This window comes from Eublepharis macularius, chromosome 5 (assembly GCF_028583425.1).
Source record: "Eublepharis macularius isolate TG4126 chromosome 5, MPM_Emac_v1.0, whole genome shotgun sequence".
Taxonomy (NCBI): Eukaryota; Metazoa; Chordata; class Lepidosauria; order Squamata; family Eublepharidae; genus Eublepharis; species Eublepharis macularius.
This window is the reverse complement of record NC_072794.1, coordinates 89247656-89271338: the sequence shown is the minus strand read 5'-3', so window position 1 is coordinate 89271338 and position 23683 is coordinate 89247656. Positions and strand designations below refer to the sequence as shown.

At 41.8% G+C, this 23683-nt stretch overlaps 1 protein-coding gene across 1 annotated transcript in view; it reads right to left on the bottom strand.

The window, feature by feature from the left end:
• Positions 1–21925, bottom strand: part of AGBL4 (AGBL carboxypeptidase 4) — a 2119283-nt gene extending 2097358 nt beyond the window's left edge. Inside the window, exons 1-2 of the mRNA XM_054979842.1 lie at positions 21895–21925; positions 18878–19000 (exon numbers count right to left, since the gene is read on the bottom strand). Of these exons, the coding sequence (XP_054835817.1) occupies positions 18878–19000; positions 21895–21925 (154 nt within the window). The remainder of the gene's footprint in view (positions 1–18877; positions 19001–21894) is intronic.
• Between the last annotated feature and the right edge of the window lie 1758 nt (positions 21926–23683).

Below are 23683 nucleotides of genomic sequence, written 5' to 3'. Positions count from 1 at the left end.
CTTGACCCCGGCTCGGCTTATTGACTCTTCTCCACCCGCGACTCTGACAGACAGCTTCCCCGGCTCGAGACCTTGCGAGCTCTGGACTCCTGCTCGCAGCCCGGAGCTCAGCTCAGCCCTCGTCTCGCTGGGCGCCCTTGCCCTGACCATGACAATATCTCAATAAAGACCCATTTACTCAAGAGAGCTTGGATTTCTTGCTGCAAGGGTTGGGAGTCAACTTCAACGTATCCTGTCTTCCATAGACTGACACTCAACTGATTACAGGAATTCACTGGAAGTTTTGTTCTTCTGATGTCCCAGCCTGGGACGTTTGCTGCATCCCAGCCTCGTTGAGATGTTGTAAACTAGAAGGGAGGATTAGAGAAGCCTAGACGATCCCCTTCTCTCCACCCCAAATTGTCAAATAGGGTACAGTTGAAGCTGAAAGATGTGGATGGGGAAGGATCATTATTTTTTCTCCACCTGAAACTGACAGCTTGAGCTGAGGAAAACAGGACCGATCTCTTGTCCTCTGAAGCATAAGCTGACAACTCTGGCAGGGGGAAAAGAAGCAATCCACTTCTCACCACCAAGTGAGAGCTGGGGCTGAGAACAGGACCAGATCCCACTGTGCTAAATGTATAGCTTGGGCTGCAGAAAAACAGAAGCACGATCTCCAGTTCTTTGAAGCCCATGATCTGAATTTGGGGTGAGTGTGTGAGAAGCAGATCCCCCTTCCATGTTTTCAGTTTGGGCTGGAAGGAGTAATAGAATCAGATCATTCCTCCACTCCACACTAAACTGTCAGCTCATTTTGTAAGTTTCAAGTGGCAAGACAAAAATAGCTTCTTTCCTCTCTGCCCTAAACTGACAGAATGGGCAGCAGTGACTGTAATTCCCTGATAAGTGGGCATTGGACTGCAGCTCTAGTTCCCCAATACTAGTGGTATATGTTGTAATTCAAAATCAAATGAAAAATAACTGAGTATCAGTACAAAGGAACAACCACACTGATGGCTGTCTGTTGTGCAAGGCTGCTGCTACTGAGAAAGCAAGCAACTTTTTGCATATGGAAAAAGAAACTGCCTAACAAATTCTGCTGAACTGACTGAAAATAGTGCTCTATTTCTGCCAGCTATAGAAAAAAGCAAAGAAATGTTTCATGTTGTACACACAGATTCCCAGTCAGGCACACTACAACAATTGTCTCTAACCACATAGCTTTTCCCTAGTATAAAGATAAAGCCTATGGAACTAAGTGAAGAGGCAGAGAAATTCCTGCATACAATCCTATCTCCATCCTAATTTTGGAAATCCAAAAAGCTGCTTGCTTTGCTCAGATGGTTAAGCTGGCACCATGCAAAATGCTAGCAGATGGTGATACCAGCCACTATACCAACAAACAGCTGTCTTTCCATTGCATGTTCAAGATGATATACATGCACAACAATGGCATATACTTGTACCATTGGAACTCCAGCCTAGCAGGTGCTTAAAAATTAAGAAAAGGACCTGATTGAGATAATATCTCTGACATAACCTCATACAAAATTATACACAAATAATTTTGTTTAGTTGTCCATGAATCATTAACACTTGGTTCACTCTGGCTGAGTGGCAGAGTGTATTCTATGAAAGATTTATTTTAATTTCAGTTGGAGCCAGGGGCATGCTCGTATTGGCTAAAAAAATGGATCATCATAATATCCAGGTCTCTCCCTACCCACCAAATCTATTACGGGCACATTATTGCAGCACTACAAGCAGATATGCCAGTATCAATATTTAGGCCTGGGATAAAAGTTAACATACTTTTTCCAAATAAATTGGGTGATGGCACAGACTGCTAGAATGCTACACACAGAGAACATTAGTGTACACTAGTGTACTCACCTTTCATGTACTCACCTTTTTATCACACTTAAAACAAACAGATTAACTTTAAGGAGTCTGATTCTAATCACATTTTCTCATTAAAAACTGTAACATTAACTGTGATTCCAGATGTGGAAGCCAAAAGCTTAGACTTGTAGATCATAATTTATTATCCTGGAGACAAAGTAATGACTTTCAAAGTAATGACTTAAAAGTATTAATTGATATAAAATTCCAAGTCACTTAGAATATGCAGTAAAACAGCCTCAATAAAAACCTAAGCTAAAATGTTTTTATATTACAATGCAAAGTATCTAATGTGTAGTTCAATTTTTCCACTGGAGATAAATTAAAATTCTTCAGCAAGATTCTTAATATCTATACATAGTGTTTTCCATTCACAACTCATGTTTCTCAGAGGCTCCATTTTGGATGCAGGGAAGAGATGTTCTGTTCTTGAATATATTCAAGAATCAAGTTACCAAAAAAGTAGGAATATGTTATGGAATATTGTTATGGTCACTGCATGTCTCACAATAAATATAGCAAGATTATTCACATGGGACAGTCATTTTCACTTCTTTCATTGACATACATAATTAATATGTAAATACATACTGTACATAACAATACTGTACATAACAATATTCAGTGTGTAAGACTTGTTATAAATGATTCTACTGGCTCTGAATTATTATTCTACTCACTGTAAATGGCATCCCTGTTGGCTGTCACTTATAAATCTCTGAAAAACTGATGATCTACAATGTGTTATACATTACCTGAAATTGGACAAACAGGCCTGTCCCTATACAAAAGATAAATATGACATTTAAAATCACCATTCTCATAAACCAGTGGGAGAACATTTTAATCTTCCAGAATTGTCCACTGCTGAACTAAACATGGCTGACCTCAAACAAAAAAGCTTCAAGGGGAGATTACAACATGAGATTGCTCAAGTTCATTTGCAAATTCAGAACAATGGAACCTCCAGAATTGAATAGAGAAAAAGGATTCTTATCTCACTACAAATGCTAATTTCAGCTGTAATCAAACTGCATTTCACTTTTACATTCTGACTCCCTTATTTCTTTACCCCCACCCACCTTTTGACTGGGATATAAAGGCTCACGATTTCTCCACTCCTCACTGAATCTGAAGAAGGGAGCTCTGACTCATGAAAGCTTATACTCTGAAAATCTTGTTAGTCTCTAAGGTGTACCTGGACTCAAATCCTGCTTTTCTACTGCAGTCCAATACCACTACCTACCTGAAACTATTTTCAGGAAGGGAATCAAAAGAAATTAGCCAACTTGAGGTGATGAGAGATGAAGTTCTAGGACTATTGGGCTAGTTAAAAATCACTAAGTCTCTGGATCCAGATGGTATGCACCCAAGGATCTTAAGGAAATCAAATGTGAAATTGATCTACTAACCTGTATATAAATTGTTCCTAAAATAACAGAAAAAGTACTGAAGAGGGTAACCAAGATTAGGGAGTTGGATCAGCTTTCCTATGAAGAAAGGACAAAGCGACTGGGACTTTTCAGTTTAGGAAAAAGGCAACCCAGGGGGAACGATAGAGGTTTATAAAATTATACATGGGGCAGACAAAGTGGATAGAGAATTTTTTCCCCTCTCCCAAAATACTAGAACTTGGGGGCACACAATGAAATTGATGGGCAATAGATTCAGGACAGAAGAAAATACTTCTTTACTCAATGATTAAAATGTGGAATCCACTGCCAGAGGATGTAGTGATGGACACAAGCATAGAAGACATAAAAAGGGATTAGATAAATTAATGGAGGATAGGTCCATCAGTGGCCTTTAACCATGGTATCTACAGGGGACTTCCATGTTCAGAGACAGTAAATATCTGAATATTTAATGTAATGTATTTATTTTATTTCATTTATAATCCGTCTTTCTCACTGGACTCAGGGTGGATTATAAGTATGATAGAACTATTCAGTAGATCAATATGTCAATTACAAAATATGATAACAGTTGCATGGTACAATATTTGAACCTAACAGCAAAGATACTTAGTCAAACAAAGCTATTCAGTCAATCACCAAGCATATTATAAAATATAAGAACAGTTGAGTATAACAACAAAGATTCCTATTTTATTTTATTTCAGATTTCTATTCCGCCCTCCCCATGAGCGGGCTCAGGGCGGATAACAACATATTAAAATACAATTTAAAAATTCATGTACATTAAAAACAACACATTTAAAACAGGATGGTGGACAGCCTTCACAGGGAGGGTTAAGATTTTATACACCCCTTTTTTTTCAGGCCGGCGGAGGCCCAGCCTCAGCCATATGCCAGGCGGAACAACTCTGTCTTGCAGGCCCGGCGAAAGGATAGTAGGTCCTGCTGGGCCCTAATTTCAGCAGACAGAGCATTCCACCAGGTGGGAGCCAGGACTGAAAAGGCCCTGGCTCTAGTCGAGACTAGGCGGGCCTCCTTGGGGCCAAGGACCACCAACAGCTGTTTGCCCCCTGATCGGAGTGTCCCTGGGGAATATATGGGGAGAGACAGTCCCGCAGATATGCTGGTCTCAGTCCGCACAGGGCCTTATAGGTCAATACCAAAACATTAAATCTGATCTGGTACTCCACTGGCAACCAATGCAGCTCGCGTAAGAATGGTGTTATATGCGCCTTATTTGGCACTCTCATAATAACACGCGCCGCTGCATTTTGTACCACCTGTAATCTCCGGGTCAGGCTCAAGGGCAGCCCCTAATAAAAAAAACATAATGCAGTGGAGCTAGGTTTCAAGTACTGGAAGAAAAAACATACTGTCCCCAATGAAGGTCACCATCCGAGCTGATCAACATCAGGGGAAGGCCTTGGCCTGTATGACCCCTTGTTGGCCCTCCAGAATAATTGGTTGGCCACTGTGTAAGATAGGACACTGGACTAGATGGACCACTGATCTGACCCAGCAAGGCCCTTCTTATGTTTTTATAATTTTAAAGAATGAAATTTCTATGTTAGTGCTGACAAGAACATCTTATGGGCAAATTCAGACCTTCCTGCAACAAGGTTTTGCAAGAATAAAGAAAATGATTCTCTTTGTTGTAATCTAATGGGAATAAGAATGTAGACACTTTTTATTGATCCCAGAAGAATTTGGCAGAGGAATTTTTGTAAATAAATTCCTCAATTTCAATTTGATATAAATCTCACTTTTACAATGATGAGACTATCCATAAGAAATATGGTTACAGAAAATACTTTCTTACAAACAAACTGAAATATCCAGAGGAAGGTAGCAAAAAGCAGTAATTCTTAATAAAAAAAAGAAGAAAAAGATGACATTCTGAAAATGAAAAAAACATTTTTCTCAAACAAAAAGTACACAAGAGAAAGAAAGTGTACGAGATCTGAATTTGCTTTGGAGATTTTATATGAGAAAGTATGGTATACATACTGGAGTAAGATAGAAAGCTGAGATAGGAAAACAAATATACTATAGGTATGTCAGTCCCCTAGTGGGGGCAGGAAATTCTCTGCCCTGACCTTTCACTCCCTGCCCCCGCTCATCTGGCTAGTGGGGGGTGAAAGGAGGGAGGAGGCAGACTAGGAGCCTCTGAGCACATTTATGCACTCCAGAAGCCCTCCAGTGACATCCCTTCCAGTTGAAACAGAAGGAACAGTGCCTCTTTGGGGCCAAATCAACCGCAAACATAGCAAAAACCCCTAAGAGACACCATTGCGTTTGGTTTCAATCGGAAATTACGTCATTGGAGGGCCTCAAGAACATGTGCAAGATATATGAATCATAGAATCATAGAGTTGGAAGGGGCCATGCAGACCATCTAGTCCAACCCCCTGCCCAGTGCAGGATCAGCCTAAAGCATCTCTGACAAGTATTCATCCAGCCTCTTCTTGAAAACTGCCAGTGAGGGGGAGCTCACCACCTCCCTAGGCAGCTGATTCCACTTTTGAACTACTCTGACCATGAAAAAGTTTTTCCTAATATCCAGCCGGTACCTTCGTGCATGTAGTTTTAGCCCATTGCTTCGCATCCTACCCTCTGCTGCCAACTGGAACAGCTCTTTGCCCTCCTCCAAATGACAGCCTTTCAAATATTTAAAGAGAGCAATCATGTCCCCCCTCAACCTCCTCTTCTCCAAACTAAACATTCCCATGGCCCTCAGCCTTTCCTCGTAGGGCTCAGCCTCCAGACCCCTGATCATTCTTGTCGCTCTCCTCTGTACCCTCTCGATTTTGTCCACATCCTTTTTGAAGTGAGGCCTCCAGAACTGCACACATTACTCCAGGTGTGGCCTGACCAAGGCAATATAGAGAGGGGCTATGACCTCCTGCGATTTCGATGCTATGGCCCCTTTGATACAACCCAGGATTGAATTAGCCTTTTTTGCCACCGCATCACACTGACTGCTCATATTCAGTTTACAGTCCACTCTTACCCCAAGATCCCTTTCACATATACTACTGCCCAGAAGTGTATCCCCCATCCAGTATTTGTGCTTCTCATTTTTGTGGCCCAGATGTAATACTGTGCACTTGTCTTTGTTGAATTGCATCCTACTCACAGCTGCCCACTTCTCCAGAGTATTCAGGTCTTGTTGAATTTTAATTCTATCTTCTTGGGTGTTTGCTACCGCTCCCAATTTGGTATCATCAGCAAATTTAATGAGCAGCCCTTCCACGCCTTCATCCAGATAATTGATAAAAATATTGAAAAGTACCGGGCCCAAAACCGAGCCCTGCGGCACCCCACTGGACACCTCTCTCCAATCTGATGAAACACCGTTGACCATCACTCTTTGAGTGCAGTCCTCCAACCAGTTCCCTATCCACCAAACTGTCCTATAGTCCACTCCACAGTCTTCCAGTTTGCCCATCAGAATGTCATGGGGGACCTTATCAAAAGCTTTACTGAAATCCAGATAAATCACGTCAACAGAGTTCCCCCGATCCAGTAAGCTGGTCACTCGATCAAAGAAGGAAACCAGGTTGGTCTGGCAAGATCTGTTAGGAACAAAACCATGCTGACTTCCCCGGATCACTGAGTGGATCAGGGCTCACTGCCTACTTCTCTCCCATTTCCCAGTTTCCAGGAAAGGGGGTTGGCAACCTAGTATACCAGGATGGCTGTAGAAAAAGGAAAGTGATAGAAGATGTGTGGATTAAATACTAGATTACAAATGAGGATAATAAATTTTAACTAGAACATAATGAGAAATTTGGACAACATGAATAGTGCAATTAAATGACATTTATACAAATAAAATGGTATTTGAGGTGAAATATTAAATTTCAAAAAAAACAGAGCTGAAATAAACAAGTGTACGAAGAAGGAATGATCAGAATAATTGAAGACAAATCTTGAATATCCAATAGACAGTCCCATTAAACACAATATATTGTTTTGTTCCATACCAATATAAAATAAATGTGGGGAGGTAGTGAGAGATTTGAGATTTGCTACTTTACTCTGGTTGTAATTGGAATTTTTTTAACTATAACTGTAAGCTTCCTTGAACCACGAGGAAGGATGGGATAGAAATTTTTAATAAATAAACAGATTTCATATAATTTCATAGATTTCATTCTTTAATCTTGACTAATATCAGACACTCCCTAGGGCAGTACTGTCAACCCCTCCCCTTTTGGTATATATGCTGATAAAGCAACCAGTCTCTACTTCCCCTTTTAGGAATGTGGTTGTGATTCAAGTTCCATTGATTTCAACAGCAATGTTTTGTACATCTTTAACTTTCCCGCTAAAATCAATGGGACTTAGAAATGCTTAACATCAACTATATTATTATTCATCTTTTACTACAGTATGTCTGTTTTAAATACAATATAATATTTTACATTGTATGTATGGTGTTTCATGAATTTAATAATCTAACATTAGAAGGCATGGCAGAAATAAATCGTTTTAATGCTATTAATCAAATATGTCGACTACAAAGTTCCTTAAAAAACCCAATAAAACACTGAGAATAATAACTTTTTTCAGATAATTTAATATCACACAGAGAAAAAAATACATTCTAACACTGCTAGAAAATGCAAATTGAATTGCCAGTTTTGCAGCGTGAACCATTAACCTTTTCATTATTTGCCCCATAAACTTTACTGACAAAATACATCCAAATTAAAAGCATTTCTTGTGTAAACCATAAACCAGTTTACATCAGACATTATAAAAAAAAATAATTCTGTCCAGATGCAGTTCAGACTAATAAACTATTGTAAACTGCTACAATATAAAAATAACCCTTTAGATGTTGCAGTAATTTACCTCCACTTTGTTATTACATGTGATCCAAAAGTTCCCACTAGCTGCAGCAAGACCATGCAGCGATAATAGATGGTGTGCACCCAGTTTGTTTTTAAGAAATACAAACCCTAAATCAAAATTAGCATGGTAAAGGCTGAATCTAAAATGCAATTAGATCACTGAACAGAATCAGTAAAGGCAAACATGAAGAGTTATATGCCTAATCAGAGGAATTTTATGTGCTTAACCAGTGGAATATTATGTTTCAAAGGTAACATTTTGTATTTAAATGAATTTTGATCTTATCAGGAAAGATGTTAATAAATTATTTTCCTCTGTGTCTCATTATACAACATGTTCACATTGAAATGGATGGAAATTGCTGATTTCACAGCAACAAATCTTCCTAAATAGGAAAACAATTTAAATAAACATAAGACATAAACCATTGTTTATGTCATGAAATTCTATCCAAAATGTCTGATCACGCCAAAGGCCCTTCTTTTGTTCTGATAGGATTACACTCAAAGATTAAAGTTTATAAGCAATTCTAAAGCACTACTGCTTTGACTGACCAAACTTTGACTGCTTGCCAACTTCCAGGTGGTGGATGATCTGCTGGAAATACAACTGACTTCCAGGTGACAGAGATCAATTCTCCTGGAGAAAATGGCTACTTTGGACAGTGGACTCTATGGGATTATAACTTCATGAGGTCCTGCCCATCTCCAAATCCCACTCTCCCCAAACTCCACCTTCCAGATCTCCAGGTATTTCCCTCCCCAGAGCTGGCAACCTTATACTATATGTTTTTCACAAAGCACTGCTTCAAGTTCTTCCATTATGCAGGAATTTCAAAATAGTTAATTTCATTCTTTTAGCATTTTCTGTACTGCTCAACTGAAAAAATTACTTTAGGACACTTTGAAGTAATAATATTTAGTAGTATATTATCTTTCAACTAATTTCTCAAATAAAATGTTCACAAACCAACTCTGAAGTTTCCCCACCTACCATTCTTCTTATCTTCAACTATTATTATACTATGAAAACTTACTATGCACTGTGCAAATGAATTTTCATTTAAGCTTTCTTTGCTATTAGGTAAAAAGGTAGTCCCCCTGTGCAAGCACCAAGTCATTACTGACCCATGGAGAATGTCGCATCACAACGTTTTCTTGGTAGACTTTTTGCTGCGGGGTGGTTTGCCATTGCCTTCCCCAGTCATCTACACTTTACCTCCAGGAAACTGGGTACTCATTTTACCGCTCTAAGAAGGCTGAGTCAACCTTGAGCTGGCTACCTGAACCCAGCTTCTGCCAGGATTGAACTCAGATTGTGAGCAAAGCTTGGGCTGTAGTACTGCAGTTTACCACTCTGAGCCACAGGGCTCTTCTAAACTATTATAAGAATAGCAAAGAAGAGCCACGGGGCTCTTCTTTACTATTATAAGAATTGAAAACCTGCTTCAGTTCTTTTCATTCTACAAGTGCCATTTAATCACATCACTAGAAGAAAAAAATTATTCATCTTGTACATGCATTTCAGTAAAAGGTTAGGAAATCTCCCAATCTCTTGGCTTTCTGCAAGCTTTGCAAAACAAGGGCTTTTTTATTTACATAGGAGGACTATATTATAAGGAAGTAATCTTGAAGAGACGCATCAGTAAAGCTATAGGGACTGTAAATTTACTACTATGTACTGTCTGTTGCCGTAAGTATGATCCTACTGGGTAATTTCTATGGGTACTTATAATTCTAAATTCAGCATCACGTAATATTTTAACAGTAAAATCCTAAACAGAGTTACTCCAGTCTAAGCTAATTGATTTCAATAAGCTTAGAGTGGAGTAACTCTGCTTAGGATTTCACTGTAAGTATACTACCCATCTATAATTTTTAAAATATATAAATGATTTAACAAAAAAGTCCTAAAAGATCATTCAATATGAGATTACTACTTATTCGACAGTTAATGCCATTAGGACTATAGCAATGACCTACATTTTGTTAAAACAAAATGGAACACTCTTCTGTAAGTGAACAAATGTATCTAATCCCATGACTCCCTGGTTCTCAAGTCCATCCATGGCCATCTGCCCATCACCATTCACCACATCTGACCCAACTGCTTCCCTACTGGTGTTCTGACACCCTTGGTTGAGTGCTGCTTCCTCGCTGGTCCATAGGTCCTTCCTTGCCCTTGCTGCACCAGCTTGGGGCACCGCTGCACAAACTGAGATTCAGTATTTGTCTTCAATCAGTGTTAGCCAGTTTTAAACTGATACTCACAAGGATTAAGCCAGGATACAGTATGCACTTGTAACATGAAACAACAGCCAAGACTAATTAAAGTTAGGGTTGCCAGGTGTCTGGTTTTCACATCGATAATTTGGAATTTGGGGGGACTGTTCCCTCAAAATCAGATACCTGGCCCTTTCCTCCTCCCCACCAGCTGCATAGCACAGCCCAGGAGACCAGCTAGCAGCATGGGTGCCCAAGTGGCCTTCTGTGGCTGCACAGCTCCACCCAGAAGCGTCCTGCAGCCTGGGCAGCCGTGTGATCTAGGAAAAAAACACAAATGAGCACTGATACAGTGAACTAAATTCTTCACACAATGTTCACAAAAATAATTTAGTGAATTTGAAAGTAATATACAGGAGTGAATACAACATGTGAAATTCTAAAACATCATAATCACTATAATATCATCACAATCAATCACACACAGCAAGGTGTTACAACACCGAGTAGCATGTGTATCCTCCTTTTGAGGATACACATGCTACTCGGTGTTGTAACACCTTGCTGTGTGTGATTGATTGTGATGATATTATAGTGATTATGATGTTTTAGAATTTCACATGTTGTATTCACTCCTGTATATTACTTTCAAATTCACTAAATTATTTTTGTGAACATTGTGTGAAGAATTTAGTTCACTGTATCAGTGCTCATTTGTGTTTTTTGGCAAGTTTGGGTGGGTGAGCATCTTTGATAGCCTCTTTTGGTTTGAGTGTGATCTAGGAAAGCAGTCAGCAGCCCAGGTGCCCAGTCAGCCTAGTACAGCTGCACGGTGCCACCCAGGAGAGGCGCCCAGAAGTGGGGGGATGCCATGATGCCATAACTTCCTGCAATGACGTCATCATGCCATCCCAGGAGCACACAAGCTCAAAGAATGTTACCTCCCTCACCTCTCCCCGGAGTCCGGTATTAGTTCCATCTGGCAATCCTAATTAAGGTTAATAAACCTACTTCATATCCAACTAACCAGAGATATTATGGTGGCATAGCTTTGGACAATCAGTTGATTATGGCTGCTTCCATGCGAAGAGTCTCTAGATTTCTTTCATTGCAACTTCAAATAATTTTCTTGGGAAAAAAACAGTTGTTACATAGCATTAGCATGCTGTGGACCTTACCATTAAAAGAAAGCCTTCCAGTGGTATGGTAGAAAAAAATAAAACGGCCTCCAGGAGCCAACAGCAGAAAAAATGAGGTGTCTCCCATTCTAGATGGGGCTGCACTCCCCCTAAACAAACAGGTTTGCAGCTTGGAGCACTGCTGGACCTGAGCCTCCTCGCAGATAAGCAGGAGCAGTAGTGCCTTCCACCAGCTTCAGCTGGTGAGCCAGCAGCAGCTTTTTCTGGGTAGAAAAAGATCTTGACACTGTGGTGCAGTTCTTGGTAACATCTAGATCAAATTACTGCCATGCATTGTATGTGAGTTTATCCTTGAAGAGCCTCTGGAATCTACAAATAGTACAGAATGCTACAGCAAGAACACTGACTGGAATGGGTCATAAAGATGATGTCATTCTAGTCTTGTTTCATCTACATTAGCTTTTAATTTGCTTCCAGGCCCAATTCAAGGTAGTGGTAAATCCTATACAGATTAAGACGAGCATACCTTAAGGATCACCTACACCTATGTAAATTTATTTTATTTCCTTGAGTATGCATCTTTTATCTGAATATTGTTTTGAAAAAATCTTTCCCTCTGCTTGTACAAGGATAATTGTCCAAGGCATTAATTAATTGTCCAAGGCATCAAGTCTACACTTTAAAATCTCATTACCCAGATAATCAAAATAATGCAATACTACCCATAACAAGGTGGTATTTTCTCTTTATGTGACTAAGGAAGTACTTGAAATAAACGCTCTAAGTTCTCTCTGTGCACTTATTCATATCTAAACAATATGGGAATTCCAGTTGGGTGGGGGGTGCCTATTTAGTTCAATAAGCCTCTGTCACTTCCATTTTAAACCAAAAATGGTGTCAGCAGAAGGCCCCCAGAGTGTGCACACACCATTTTGTCTACGGCCTCCAGCCAACCTCCTGACACTTTCCTTCCACCATCCTGGTGAGCAGGTAGGGTTGCCAGGTCTCTATACCCTCCCAGTGGGAGGGGGGACCTGGCACTTTCCTCATGCCAGCAGTATGCTCTTAATTGCGTGCGCACACATAGCACGTGTATGCTCCAGTACCTGTGCGATGACATCACTCCCAGAAGTGACATTGCTATACTAGTCACAGGAGCGCTCCTGCGCTCCATGTGGGGCCAATTCGGCCCGTTTGGGAACAAAATTGGCTCCAAATGAAACATAGGAGAGCTCCCACAGCCAGTGCAACGTCACTTCTGGGGGTCACGTCATCATACCCTCTGAGAGTGCACGCACCGTGTGTGTTCCTGGGGTGTCCACCGGTGGCAGGCAACCTCTGGAAGTTTGCCACCTCCCGCTGACTGCTGGCAGATCAGCAGGCAAGGAGGCAAAGCCCCGGGAGATTGCCCACCAGTGGCAGGCACCTGGGATCCCTATGGGCGGGGCAGGGTGGCAGGTGGGGGCAGGGGCTGGCAACCCTACTGAACAACCATTTTTGTCTGGAATTATTTATGTCCAGCATTCCTAGTCAGATATAGAGGCTGCTACTTACATAATGTTTTTGAATTGTCAAATTCCCTCCCATCTCAATAATCACTACCAACTCTGTAAGAAAAATTATCCTCATATTACAGCTGTAGTGGGCAAAGGCTTAGAGGAGAGGAAGGTGGCTTACCCAAAGCTATCTAGTGAATTTGAGGTGGTATGAACCAGTGAGATATGAGCCAGGAACTTCCAAAATCACAGTACCTTGATGCAGACATGTACTGTAGCCTCAATACTCTTCCCTTTAAAATAAAAGAAGTTACCTGAATAAAATTTAGAGCACAGAAGTAGTAAGAGGGGGGATAGTAAGAGGGGGGATGGTGCATGGCCCGTTCTCTAAATTCCTCTTTCTTGAAGCTGCTTTTCTTTTTTAAAGAACACACACTGGAGTCTGTTACATGTACTAGGTCCTAGCACTACAACAGCTTTCAAAATGACCATTAACTTTGTCACGTAGAAGAAGACCAAGGGCATATTCTAAGTATTATATCAACACCTCCAGCTCATTATGAACTCAAAATTGTCACTTAATGGATAAGATAGGTTTATAAAAGTTGGGAACTTATGGTGTTAAAGCTAACAAGCTTAAGAAATGTGAACCTTCATAAAGGCCAACTATATCCAACATCATTATGGAGTATTTTGAAATCCCATTTGTTCTGAGCAGATGTATCAAAAATAAAATATGTGACCTGACCAATACTTATTTATGACCCTCAAGCCATTATGTTCCAAATAGGTCAAAACAAAGTAATACTTCCTTTTTTAAAAAGCAAGTTTTCTAAAAGAAAAAAATGTCACATAAATAATTGCATAAAATCTCTTCTTCAAAAACAAGACAGCAATCAAATTTTTGAGGGCTGCAAACATTTAAATCATACCTCCCAAAGAAATAAAACCACCAAAAAACCCCTATAAAACAACTTCCAAGAAGCTGAGGAACTATCATCTATTCCTAGTCTCTGCAAGCTTTCAGCTAAAAAATACTAGAACCAATTCCAGGCAGACAATGTACCCTTACACAACATCAGAGGTACTTAATCAATGTTTGAAAGTCTACAGTAGGAAAACTGCAGACAAACCCAAGAATGTGAATAAAGAAACATTCCTTTTTTCAAACTCAGCCACCAAAAAAATTAATGCTGTCCAAAATCAGACAGGAAACAAATAATATTCAGCATGGAGGTATGCCTGAGGCTGTGTTGCAACCATATTCTTAAATATATCCAACTTTTTAAAAAGCTTACCATGGATCTGTAATTTAAGGAGATGCATGTATCTAGACCCACGTTTTTAAATGGTCATATTGTCATCTCCTCAAAAACTGAAGAGACTCTGTTTTGGTGCACAGAAGTGTTAATATTACTCCTTGTTAAAGTCAACCTTTCCACACTTAACTTTAAACATCATAAAGAACATGCATTTACTGGACACATAGGCACTCACATCTGCCCAAATACTATCAGCATCAGAGGACACACTAAAGTACAGTACAATGGGTTAAGGCCAAACGTGTCTAACCATGGCTTACAAGGCAGATCAGACATAATTTTATACACAAAGAATCCTACAAGTTTGTCACGAGGCAAGTCCACTACAAATGAAAAAAGTTCCTTTCCCCTTACCACATTTCCAACAAAAATCTGAGCCACCAATAACTTCTGCCAACCTTACCCACATAGGATTCCCAGTCCCCTGCTAGGTGTGGAGATTTGTCACCCCCTGCCACCACTCACCTGGTTGGCAGGGGGGAGGAACAGGAACTGGCCAACCACATGCAGTCCACTTTGGAGGCACACAGCCAAAATGGCCCATTTGTTCCTGTGCCACTGAAAAATGATGTTATTTCTGGTATGAGGTGGAAACAATGGGTTATGATGGGGGCCAATTCTCTAAAAACCAAGCCCAAACTCTAAGTTTCCCACATCCAAGAAAATGATGTCTTTTCTGCTGCAACACATCAATTCCACACTGTACCAGAAATATCATTTTACAGTGACATGGGTGCATGCTGCTTTGTGCACATGCAGGGTAAGTACTTGCCACCCCCAACTGCCACTCTGACTTCTGGTTTTGCTCCCAATGGACCTAGCAACCCTGTATCAGTGTCAGATACCATACAGAGAACATCTGGCAAGACCTTAAATGCAGCAATTCTAGCAATACAAGATAAATTACAGGACAGCCATTTCTTTAAAGTTAACTCTTTTTTGAATTAAAGGAGTGAAATTATTTATCAACATATCACTTTTATCCTGTGGATAATTAATACTCAGATAGCTAATATTTTCTGCTTTCCCTACCATATCAGTAAGTACAGATACATTTTCTCTGTCTACTAATTATACATTAACCCTCATTAAAACTGACTTTCCGAGATTAATTTTATAAACAGAAATTGAGCTGAAATATGACCCAAAAAAACCCCAGACCTGTGCTTTAGGGCTAGCATCTAGTAGATTCGCCCATTTACATATAATAGGACCAAATCCAAAAGCTTTATTTTTTTTTTCTAAAATTGCAATTCATCTGATCAAAAACTTTCTCAGCATCCACAAAATAAAAGTCTGCAGGAAATTGTTATTGAATTGCAAAATTAATCAAGTTGATCAATCCTGATATGGATGATTTGCCAGGAAGGCTGTTTGACCTAAGCCAACATAATGATTCAAAATACTTTTTAATCTATTAGTTAATATTGATGTTAATATTTTATAATTCACATTGAACAAAGAAATTAGCAGTGCAATACTGAGTTACTACTGTCTAAGCCCATTGAAACCAATAACCTAGAAACATTCTTCACTAGTTTGGGAATGAATTATATAGCATCCAAGTAGATCTTAGTAATGTTCCCCTCTATAAATATACAGAAATACAATTTAATTAAAATCAGGGCCAGTTCTTTAAAGAATCCGTAAAACTCATTCACCAAATCGTCAGGTGTTTTACCCCTTTTATGATTTTAAATTGCCGTTTCTATTCTGAAATATGAGGAATTTGAGTATGTGAAAGAATTCATACATATTCTTCTTGTTCAAAAGCTCTGCCCCATATACATCTGAAAATATCAAATTCTTCTGTAATCAAGTCCAGTGAATCTAATTTGTCTCCTGATTGCGTTAAAATCTATGGGATTCTGTAAACCTCTGCTTGTTTAACCAAAAGTTTAGGTAGCTGTTTACCTGGTTTATTCCCATATTCAAACACTTGTTTCCCTGTCAGATGACTTTTAGATTTAACCTTATTTCTTAATGTACCCAGCTCTTATTCTCATTTTTTTTCATTTGCTTTATTTTATCCATAACGTATAACCTATCCTTACTGCTATTTTTAACACCACAAAGAACGCATATGTACAGGTGGCCATTGATTTTGCCCATGTGCAAGACAGCACTTACAGAAGGTTCTGTTCAGATAAATGAAGCTGCCGTGGTGGAACATTGGGACAGAGGTGGTCCTGTAAATATGATGGACCATGTAAGCCTGATACAAAATTATTTTAATAGCCATTCCCTGCAGCTGCTGCATAGCTGCAAGGAACCAGAGCTAGGTCCAGGGAAGTCAGACTCAACTCTCAAAAAGCATACATCTTGTTTGACTCTATGTTCAACAGTGTCATGTTCTGACTATGTTTCTTGTGTGTTCAAACCAAAGAGACTCCATTTTAATCCTGTCAGTATTCTGACTGCTTCTTTTGCAGATGGCAAGCAGTTCAGTAGCAGTTATCTTAGTGAAGAGGAATGTTATGACTACAACCTTTCCAGCCTTGGGAAACTTTCACTTTCTCAGCCTCAAGCCGTTCGTTTTGAGAACTATGGGGGGGAGGATGGGGCCTGCAGGGGTATGCTATTCTGTACCTTAACCTTTGCCTGTCATTCGTAACAATACTCGTGAACCAGCCAAGATATTGCATCTTGGATAGTGGACTATAATGGTTGTTTATATTCAGTAAATCTTTTGAAACCAATGGACTCATGTCTGATTGCAAGAGGTAGTCTGGATTGCAACTTTTAGCCAGCCACTGTCTGACAAACAGTAGCAAAGGAAAAAGCTTTTTTCACCAACATTTTTCCTACAGCATAGCTTTTCAAGGATGCAGTACTTGGCTGATAATGACACAAGAATATGAGAATTTGTTATCTAACAACTTCAACTACTTGTGGTACCTGCATGAACTATGCCATTGAGATGGAGAAAGTGAATGCATAGATATTAATCATGTGGGGAAATCATATCAATTCCCTATTGGTGACTTCCACAAAGTATTCAACAGGATACATAAACAGAACCAATCAGTTCTATGGTTTGTTTTTTAAATTGAAAATAAATACATTCCATCCTGCCCACACTCCAGAGAAAACTGTAAAATTTGAAATGGATTCTACAATCTCTGTTAGGAATGCCTAGAGAGAACTACTATGGCTAAGATACTCTGCAAATTCCCTGAGGCGTCTGGAATAAGGAAAGGTGCAATCCCATAGCACAGGGGTGGGCAATTGTTTTGGCTCGGGGGCCACTCGGGAGCGGAGGTTAGCAGAGGGCCGCACCTTTTAAAATGATTGCATTCATTAGTTAACTTTGCATTTCAGAAAAGGTATAAATTGTATCATAAAAATCAATAAATAGAAATTAAATAATGTATTGTCGAAGGCTTTCACGGCCGGAGAACGATGGTTGTTGGGGGTTTTCCGGGCTGTATTGCCGTGGTCTTGGCATTGTAGTTCCTGACGTTTCGCCAGCAGCTGTGGCTGGCATCTTCAGAGGTGTAGCACCAAAAGACTGAGAGATCTCTGTCTTTTGGTGCTACACCTCTGAAGATGCCAGCCACAGCTGCTGGCGAAACGTCAGGAACTACAATGCCAAGACCACGGCAATACAGCCCGGAAAACCCCCAACAACCATCAGAAATTAAATAAAATAATGATAGTTTTATTCAATTTATTTATTGTGCTAATTTCATATCATCTATAGCTGCAAGCATATTTAAATTTAGAATCAGTTTAATGAGACAAATGTAGGAATGAAAGAAATGAAGGAAATCTCGGTTCAATGCGGATTTTTCTGACTGTCTTGGCGGGCCACAAAAAACTCTGTAGCGGGCCGCATGTGGCCTGCGGGCCGCAATTTGCCCACCCCTGCCATAGCATGCTGGAGAGAGTATATGAGGTACAATGTTATGCTGTGTAAGGATGTTCCCAGGTTATATTATTGCCTTAAATATTTGATACCTTTGGTGTGGCAACTGGCAAGTAAGAATACTGGCTCTTCTACTTGCCAAAGGCTTCTAAGTATGCTTATACTAATTTTAGAACATATTTGGGGACCACATGAATGTAATTGGTTCCAAGTCAATTCTAAAAAGCACTGTGGCCTAATCAGAGCCTAGGGTTCTGAGCTGGATTTCAGTTGGGCCAGGATTCCACCCTATCCTTAGTTAATGGCAACTGTACACTTTTCAACATAGTTCTAGAAATGAACTGGATCAATACATCTTCAGTGACAGACCATCTTCACTGGCACACCATCCTCTGCTGAACTGTAACAATCTGAACCTTTACTAGATAATGAACTGGCCATGATGACAAGGATAACTCTACCATCCTTCAAATTCCCAAATCCCTAGTTCTCGGGCCAGAACAGAGCAACATCACAATATCTATCATGCTATTCATAAATATAGAATCTATATTTTAGTACATGTCTGTTCTTTTATATTAATTCTAAATGATGATGGAGGCATTTTCTGGTCAAAGTCAGAAACCTGACAAAGAACAACTTATTATCATAAATAACATTCTACTTACCGCTTTCAAAGCAGGCATCAAATAAAAGGTGTCCCTTTTTTGGCTGTCCATAGTAACCTGGTGGAACTACAGGGTACTTGCTTAAGTTTCCTGTTATAATTTCATCTATTCCTATGTCACTACCTGTTGTAATATAAATAAGATAGTTAATTTGATACTATTAGAAACTTCATATAAATATCTTAAAGAGACTTACTTTTCTTAGCAATGCCAATGATTGGGACAAATGATAGCATATAACATGCTGCCAAATGGAAAATGTGGGAGGCAGAACCATCCACACAAACACAGAGGAAACCCAAGTGCAGAGGACAAGAGGAGCAGTTTTTAAAAATACATTGGGAAAGAGAGAAAATAAAAACAACACTGTAGCGGCAGTTGCCACCAAACAACATTAATCTGCACAGCCCAACAGATCTCCAATGGCCAATCCAATGCCTTGTTTGGTAGGAGCCCCAGTAGACTCCACCCAATTTTGCTAAACACTTAGTGAGTGACAGGAAAGATGTTGGCAGGTGTCATGGCACCCATGAGTGCCACATTGAGGATGATGAAATTCAGCTCCCAAACTAGATGGCTGGCAGGGAGTTCTTATACAAAACAGTACCTATATCATGTGTTTGGCACTAGGAAAACACTTTTATGCCAACTAATTAGCCCTGGATGGTCCAAATAGCCTAATAGCCTTGGTGACTACCAAGGAAGTCTAAGGTCACTAAACACAGGCAATGGCAAACCACCTCTGAATGTCCCTGGCCTTGAAAACCACAGCAGAGTTTGCCATAAGTCAGCTGTGACATTACAGCATACATACATGATTTGGGCAATATATTCCATAAGACATCTCCCACAATGCTGCCACAACCATTTCAGCCCCGAGTGGCTCCCAGCCCACCCGCCACCACCACCACCACTCTGGACCTGGCACAGCTCTCTCCTCCCAGCCTGGCTCCACACATCATAGTTGCCATTCCCAGGCTCAGCACGGCTCCGTGCCCCCCACCATCTCCACTGCTGCCCGAGCCCAGCTTCCAACCTCCCCATTGTTGCTGCTGCTTCCTCCCAGGAGTGGTATAGCTCCCCACCCCCCACCTCCATCGCTGTTGCCTCCCCCTGGTCCTAGCACAGCTCACCGCATCAGCTCCACCTCGGGCCAACAGAGCTCCCAGTGTAGTTACTGCCTTCTCTTGAGCTTGGCAAGGCTCCATGCCCTCCCACCATCACCTCCTCATGCTGGGCCCAGCACAGCTCCCTGCACCACCAATGCCACCCTCAGGCCTGAAGTAGCTCTCGTTGCCACTGCTGCCCAGAGACACTGTCACTGTCTTTGGAATTGGTGTGGCTCCCTGACCCCAACCAGCACCATCTGTTGAGCCCAATGTGGTTCTCTGCTTCCCCCCAAGCCTGGCACAGCATCCTACCCTCCCATCATTGCTGCTGCTGTCCCCAGGCCAGTACAGCTCCCAGCATCACTGCAACCCCCAATCTGGTGGGGTTACCTCCCCCACACTCACCATTGCTGCCCCTAGACCCAGTATAGCTCCTTTCCATCCCACTGATGCTGACCTCAGAAGAAACATGGGTACTGCTCCCCCCAATATCACCACCCCCAGGGTCAGGTGTGAGTCATTTCCCTCCACCATCACCCCCACTGTGTCTAGTACAGGTTCCTGCCCTTGATCATCATTGCTCCTTGAGCCCAGCACATTTCCCTGCCCCCCACTATTGCCCTCTGAGCCTGGTGCAGTTCCCTGCCCCCTACCATCATGGTTGCTGCCCCTGGGTCTGTCAAAACTCCTGGCGTCACTGCCATTCCAACCCAGCATGACCCCTGTTCCCTGGAGTTCAACACAAATCCCTTCCACCCCCCGCTCATTATCCGCCACCATCACCACCACTGCTGCCGGACCTCACATTTCTCCCTCCCCCTGCTCCCTCCACCCACAGTTGCCATATTCTGACCCTGGCGCAGCTCCCTGCCTCTGCACCATCACTATCACCCAGCCTGGCATAGATCCCCATGTCACTACCATCACCCTCCAGACTTGGGGCAACTCCCCCCCATTGTTACCACCTGAGCCCAGCCCAGCTCCCTGCCCCCCCCCCGTCACTACCACCATTACCTACTGGGCCTGGCATAGCTCCCTTTCTTCCCACCACCACTACCACTACCTCTCGCCGGACCATGTAGCTCCCTGACCCCTTGTTGTTGCCACCCCAAGGCCTTCTCCAGTCACTATTGCTGCCCCCCAGGCCCAACACTTTTGTCGCCACTGCCTAGGATTGCCAACTCCATGTTAGGAAATTCCTGGAGATTTGGGGTGCACACTGAGGAGAGCAGGGCTTGGGGAGGAGAGGAATTGCAGTAGAATATAATGCCGTAGAGCCCACCCTCCTCAGCAACCATTTTCTCCAGGGTAACTGATCTCTGTAGTTTGGAGATCAGCTGCAAATCCAGATCTTCAGGCTCCACCTGGAGGCTGGCAACCCTACCACCACCCACAGATTTCCCCCTACTATCATAGTCAGCCCCCACCACCTGCCCAGCGGGGCCCCCTGCTGCCGCCGCCTCCTCCATCCCCATGGCCTATAAGTTCCTTGCGGGCCCTCACTTTTATCTCACTATTGCTGAAGAATTCTCTCTTTTCTGACTCCTTGAGAAGCAGGAACCTCTTTTTCTTCTCAAGAAAAGGGGTTTAACTTCCCAGTATGTATCTGACGATCGGTTTTCTCTCACTCGCCACCGCCCCCCCCCCCCCCAATCCCTTAGCTAATCCTGGAATATTACTCTACTCCCAACCCCAGTGGCCGGGGCCATCCCCTCCCTCCAACGGCGCCTCTTCCACAAAAATCGCTCCCCACAAGCTCCTCTAATGAAGGGACCGCAGACTCTCCTTGGCTCTCTCCTTGGAAGGCCACATCCCATTTCTCCCCAAATTCAGGGCTGCCGCTGCCTTTCATTCTCATATCCAATTTATACCAACATCTTCTCCAGGACTGCTAGTATTATAACTCACCAGTATCTGCGGTCTTGCTCCTCTCCGCCATGTTTGTTTTCATTCCGCCGTTCCCTCCCCCCCCCCCCACTGAGAGACGCCAGTCGAATGTCACCATGGCAACAGACGTCACAACCCGGGAGTCCCTTTTCCGTGCGTTGGAAAGTGCGTGTAAAGACGAGGAGTTGAGAGAGACAGGAGAGATCCTTCCCCGGGTGATTCTAATTCAGGCGGCTGCCCTATTTCCTTGGGAGTAAGTCCACTGATCCTCACAGCGCTGACTTCCAATTAAACACGCAATGGAGAGCGCTGCAGGGTTGCAGCGAGCAGCTGACTCCGATGCACGGTTGCGGAAAAACCTGTTCTGTCCCTTTAACAGAGGCTCGGTGTATGAAAATAGGCAACTGAAGCTTTTCATGGTTTTTATGTAAATAATATTATCTGCCTATTTCACACATTAAGCCTCTATTGAAGGGACAGGACTTTTTTTTCTTCAGGCTGTCAGTAAATAGAAATCTGGTTGTATGTATGAAAACGTATGTAAGAATACATGTATTGAATGTTTCGTGCATCCACTTAGTTGGTAGAGAGAAAAATAAACAATAATGCTTGTTCATCCTTCCCCCCCTTGAGCATCACTTTGAAAACAGTAAGCATCTCTTCTTACTTGGACCAGATGAATAAATGAGAACATATGGAAGAGATATATTATATCCCCTCCTGGTCCAAAAGCCCATGAGTGATCATAAAAAAAAATGGTGCTAAAAAGCTGAGCATGAGGTCATTAAAGAGAGACTAACCCAAGAGAGGGAGAAGGGATGTATTTGGGGTATTCACATCTTCCAATTAACAGCGCTACACTATAAAGCATTAAAATGATGCAACCTTTCTTCTCCCAGGAGTGATAGAGGGTCTTCACAAATACTCCCACTCCTTTCCCAAAGCGATTAGGAAGTAGTTACACTGAGGGGGATAATTGTGTGGATTCATCTCCCTCAGACAGGGGGTGTGTCTTAGTGGCACCAAAGGCCATATGCTACATACACAGGATCACATCCTTGCACTCATTAATTACTCTACAAGAATTAACACTCCCTGGATCTAAGCTAATAATCAGTGGCTAAAGTGAATGAATGAATGCCAACAACCTGGAAAAACATCCAATCCCTTTAAACAGAAGCTTATTAATGGCTATCATCTATCAGTTACTGGGCTCAGGTCAAGGTATTGACTATCACATACAAAGCTCTTTATGGCCTTGATCCAGCAGATCAACAGGATCACATCTGTCCCTATGTACAATCACAGCAGCTTTGCTCATCTGGACAGGGCTTTCTACAGGTGAAACCTTGCATATGGGCAAAATCAATAGCTTTCTGTACACGTGCATTCTTTGTGGTGGCTTCCATCTTATGGAACTGCCTACACAAAGTGGTCAGGAAAGCATTCTTACGGCTTTCTGCGAACAATACAAAACTGAATGGTTCAAGAAGGCCTTTTTACTTAGATAAGAGGGCTGTACTGTAAGGAAGTGATGTTCTGTGTTGTTTAATGTTTAGAGTTGTTTAATGAGAGCCAGTTTGGTGTAGTGGTTAAGAGTGTGGGACTCTAATCTGGAGAGCCGGGTTTGATTCCCCACTCCTCCACATAAAGCCAGCTGGGTGACCTTGGGCTAGTCACAGCTCTCTGGAGCTCTCTCAGCCCCACCCACCTCATAGGGTTATTTGTTGTGGGGATGATAATAACATACTTTGTAAACCGCTCTGAGTGGCCATTAAGTTGTCCTGAAGGGCAGTATATAAATCAAATG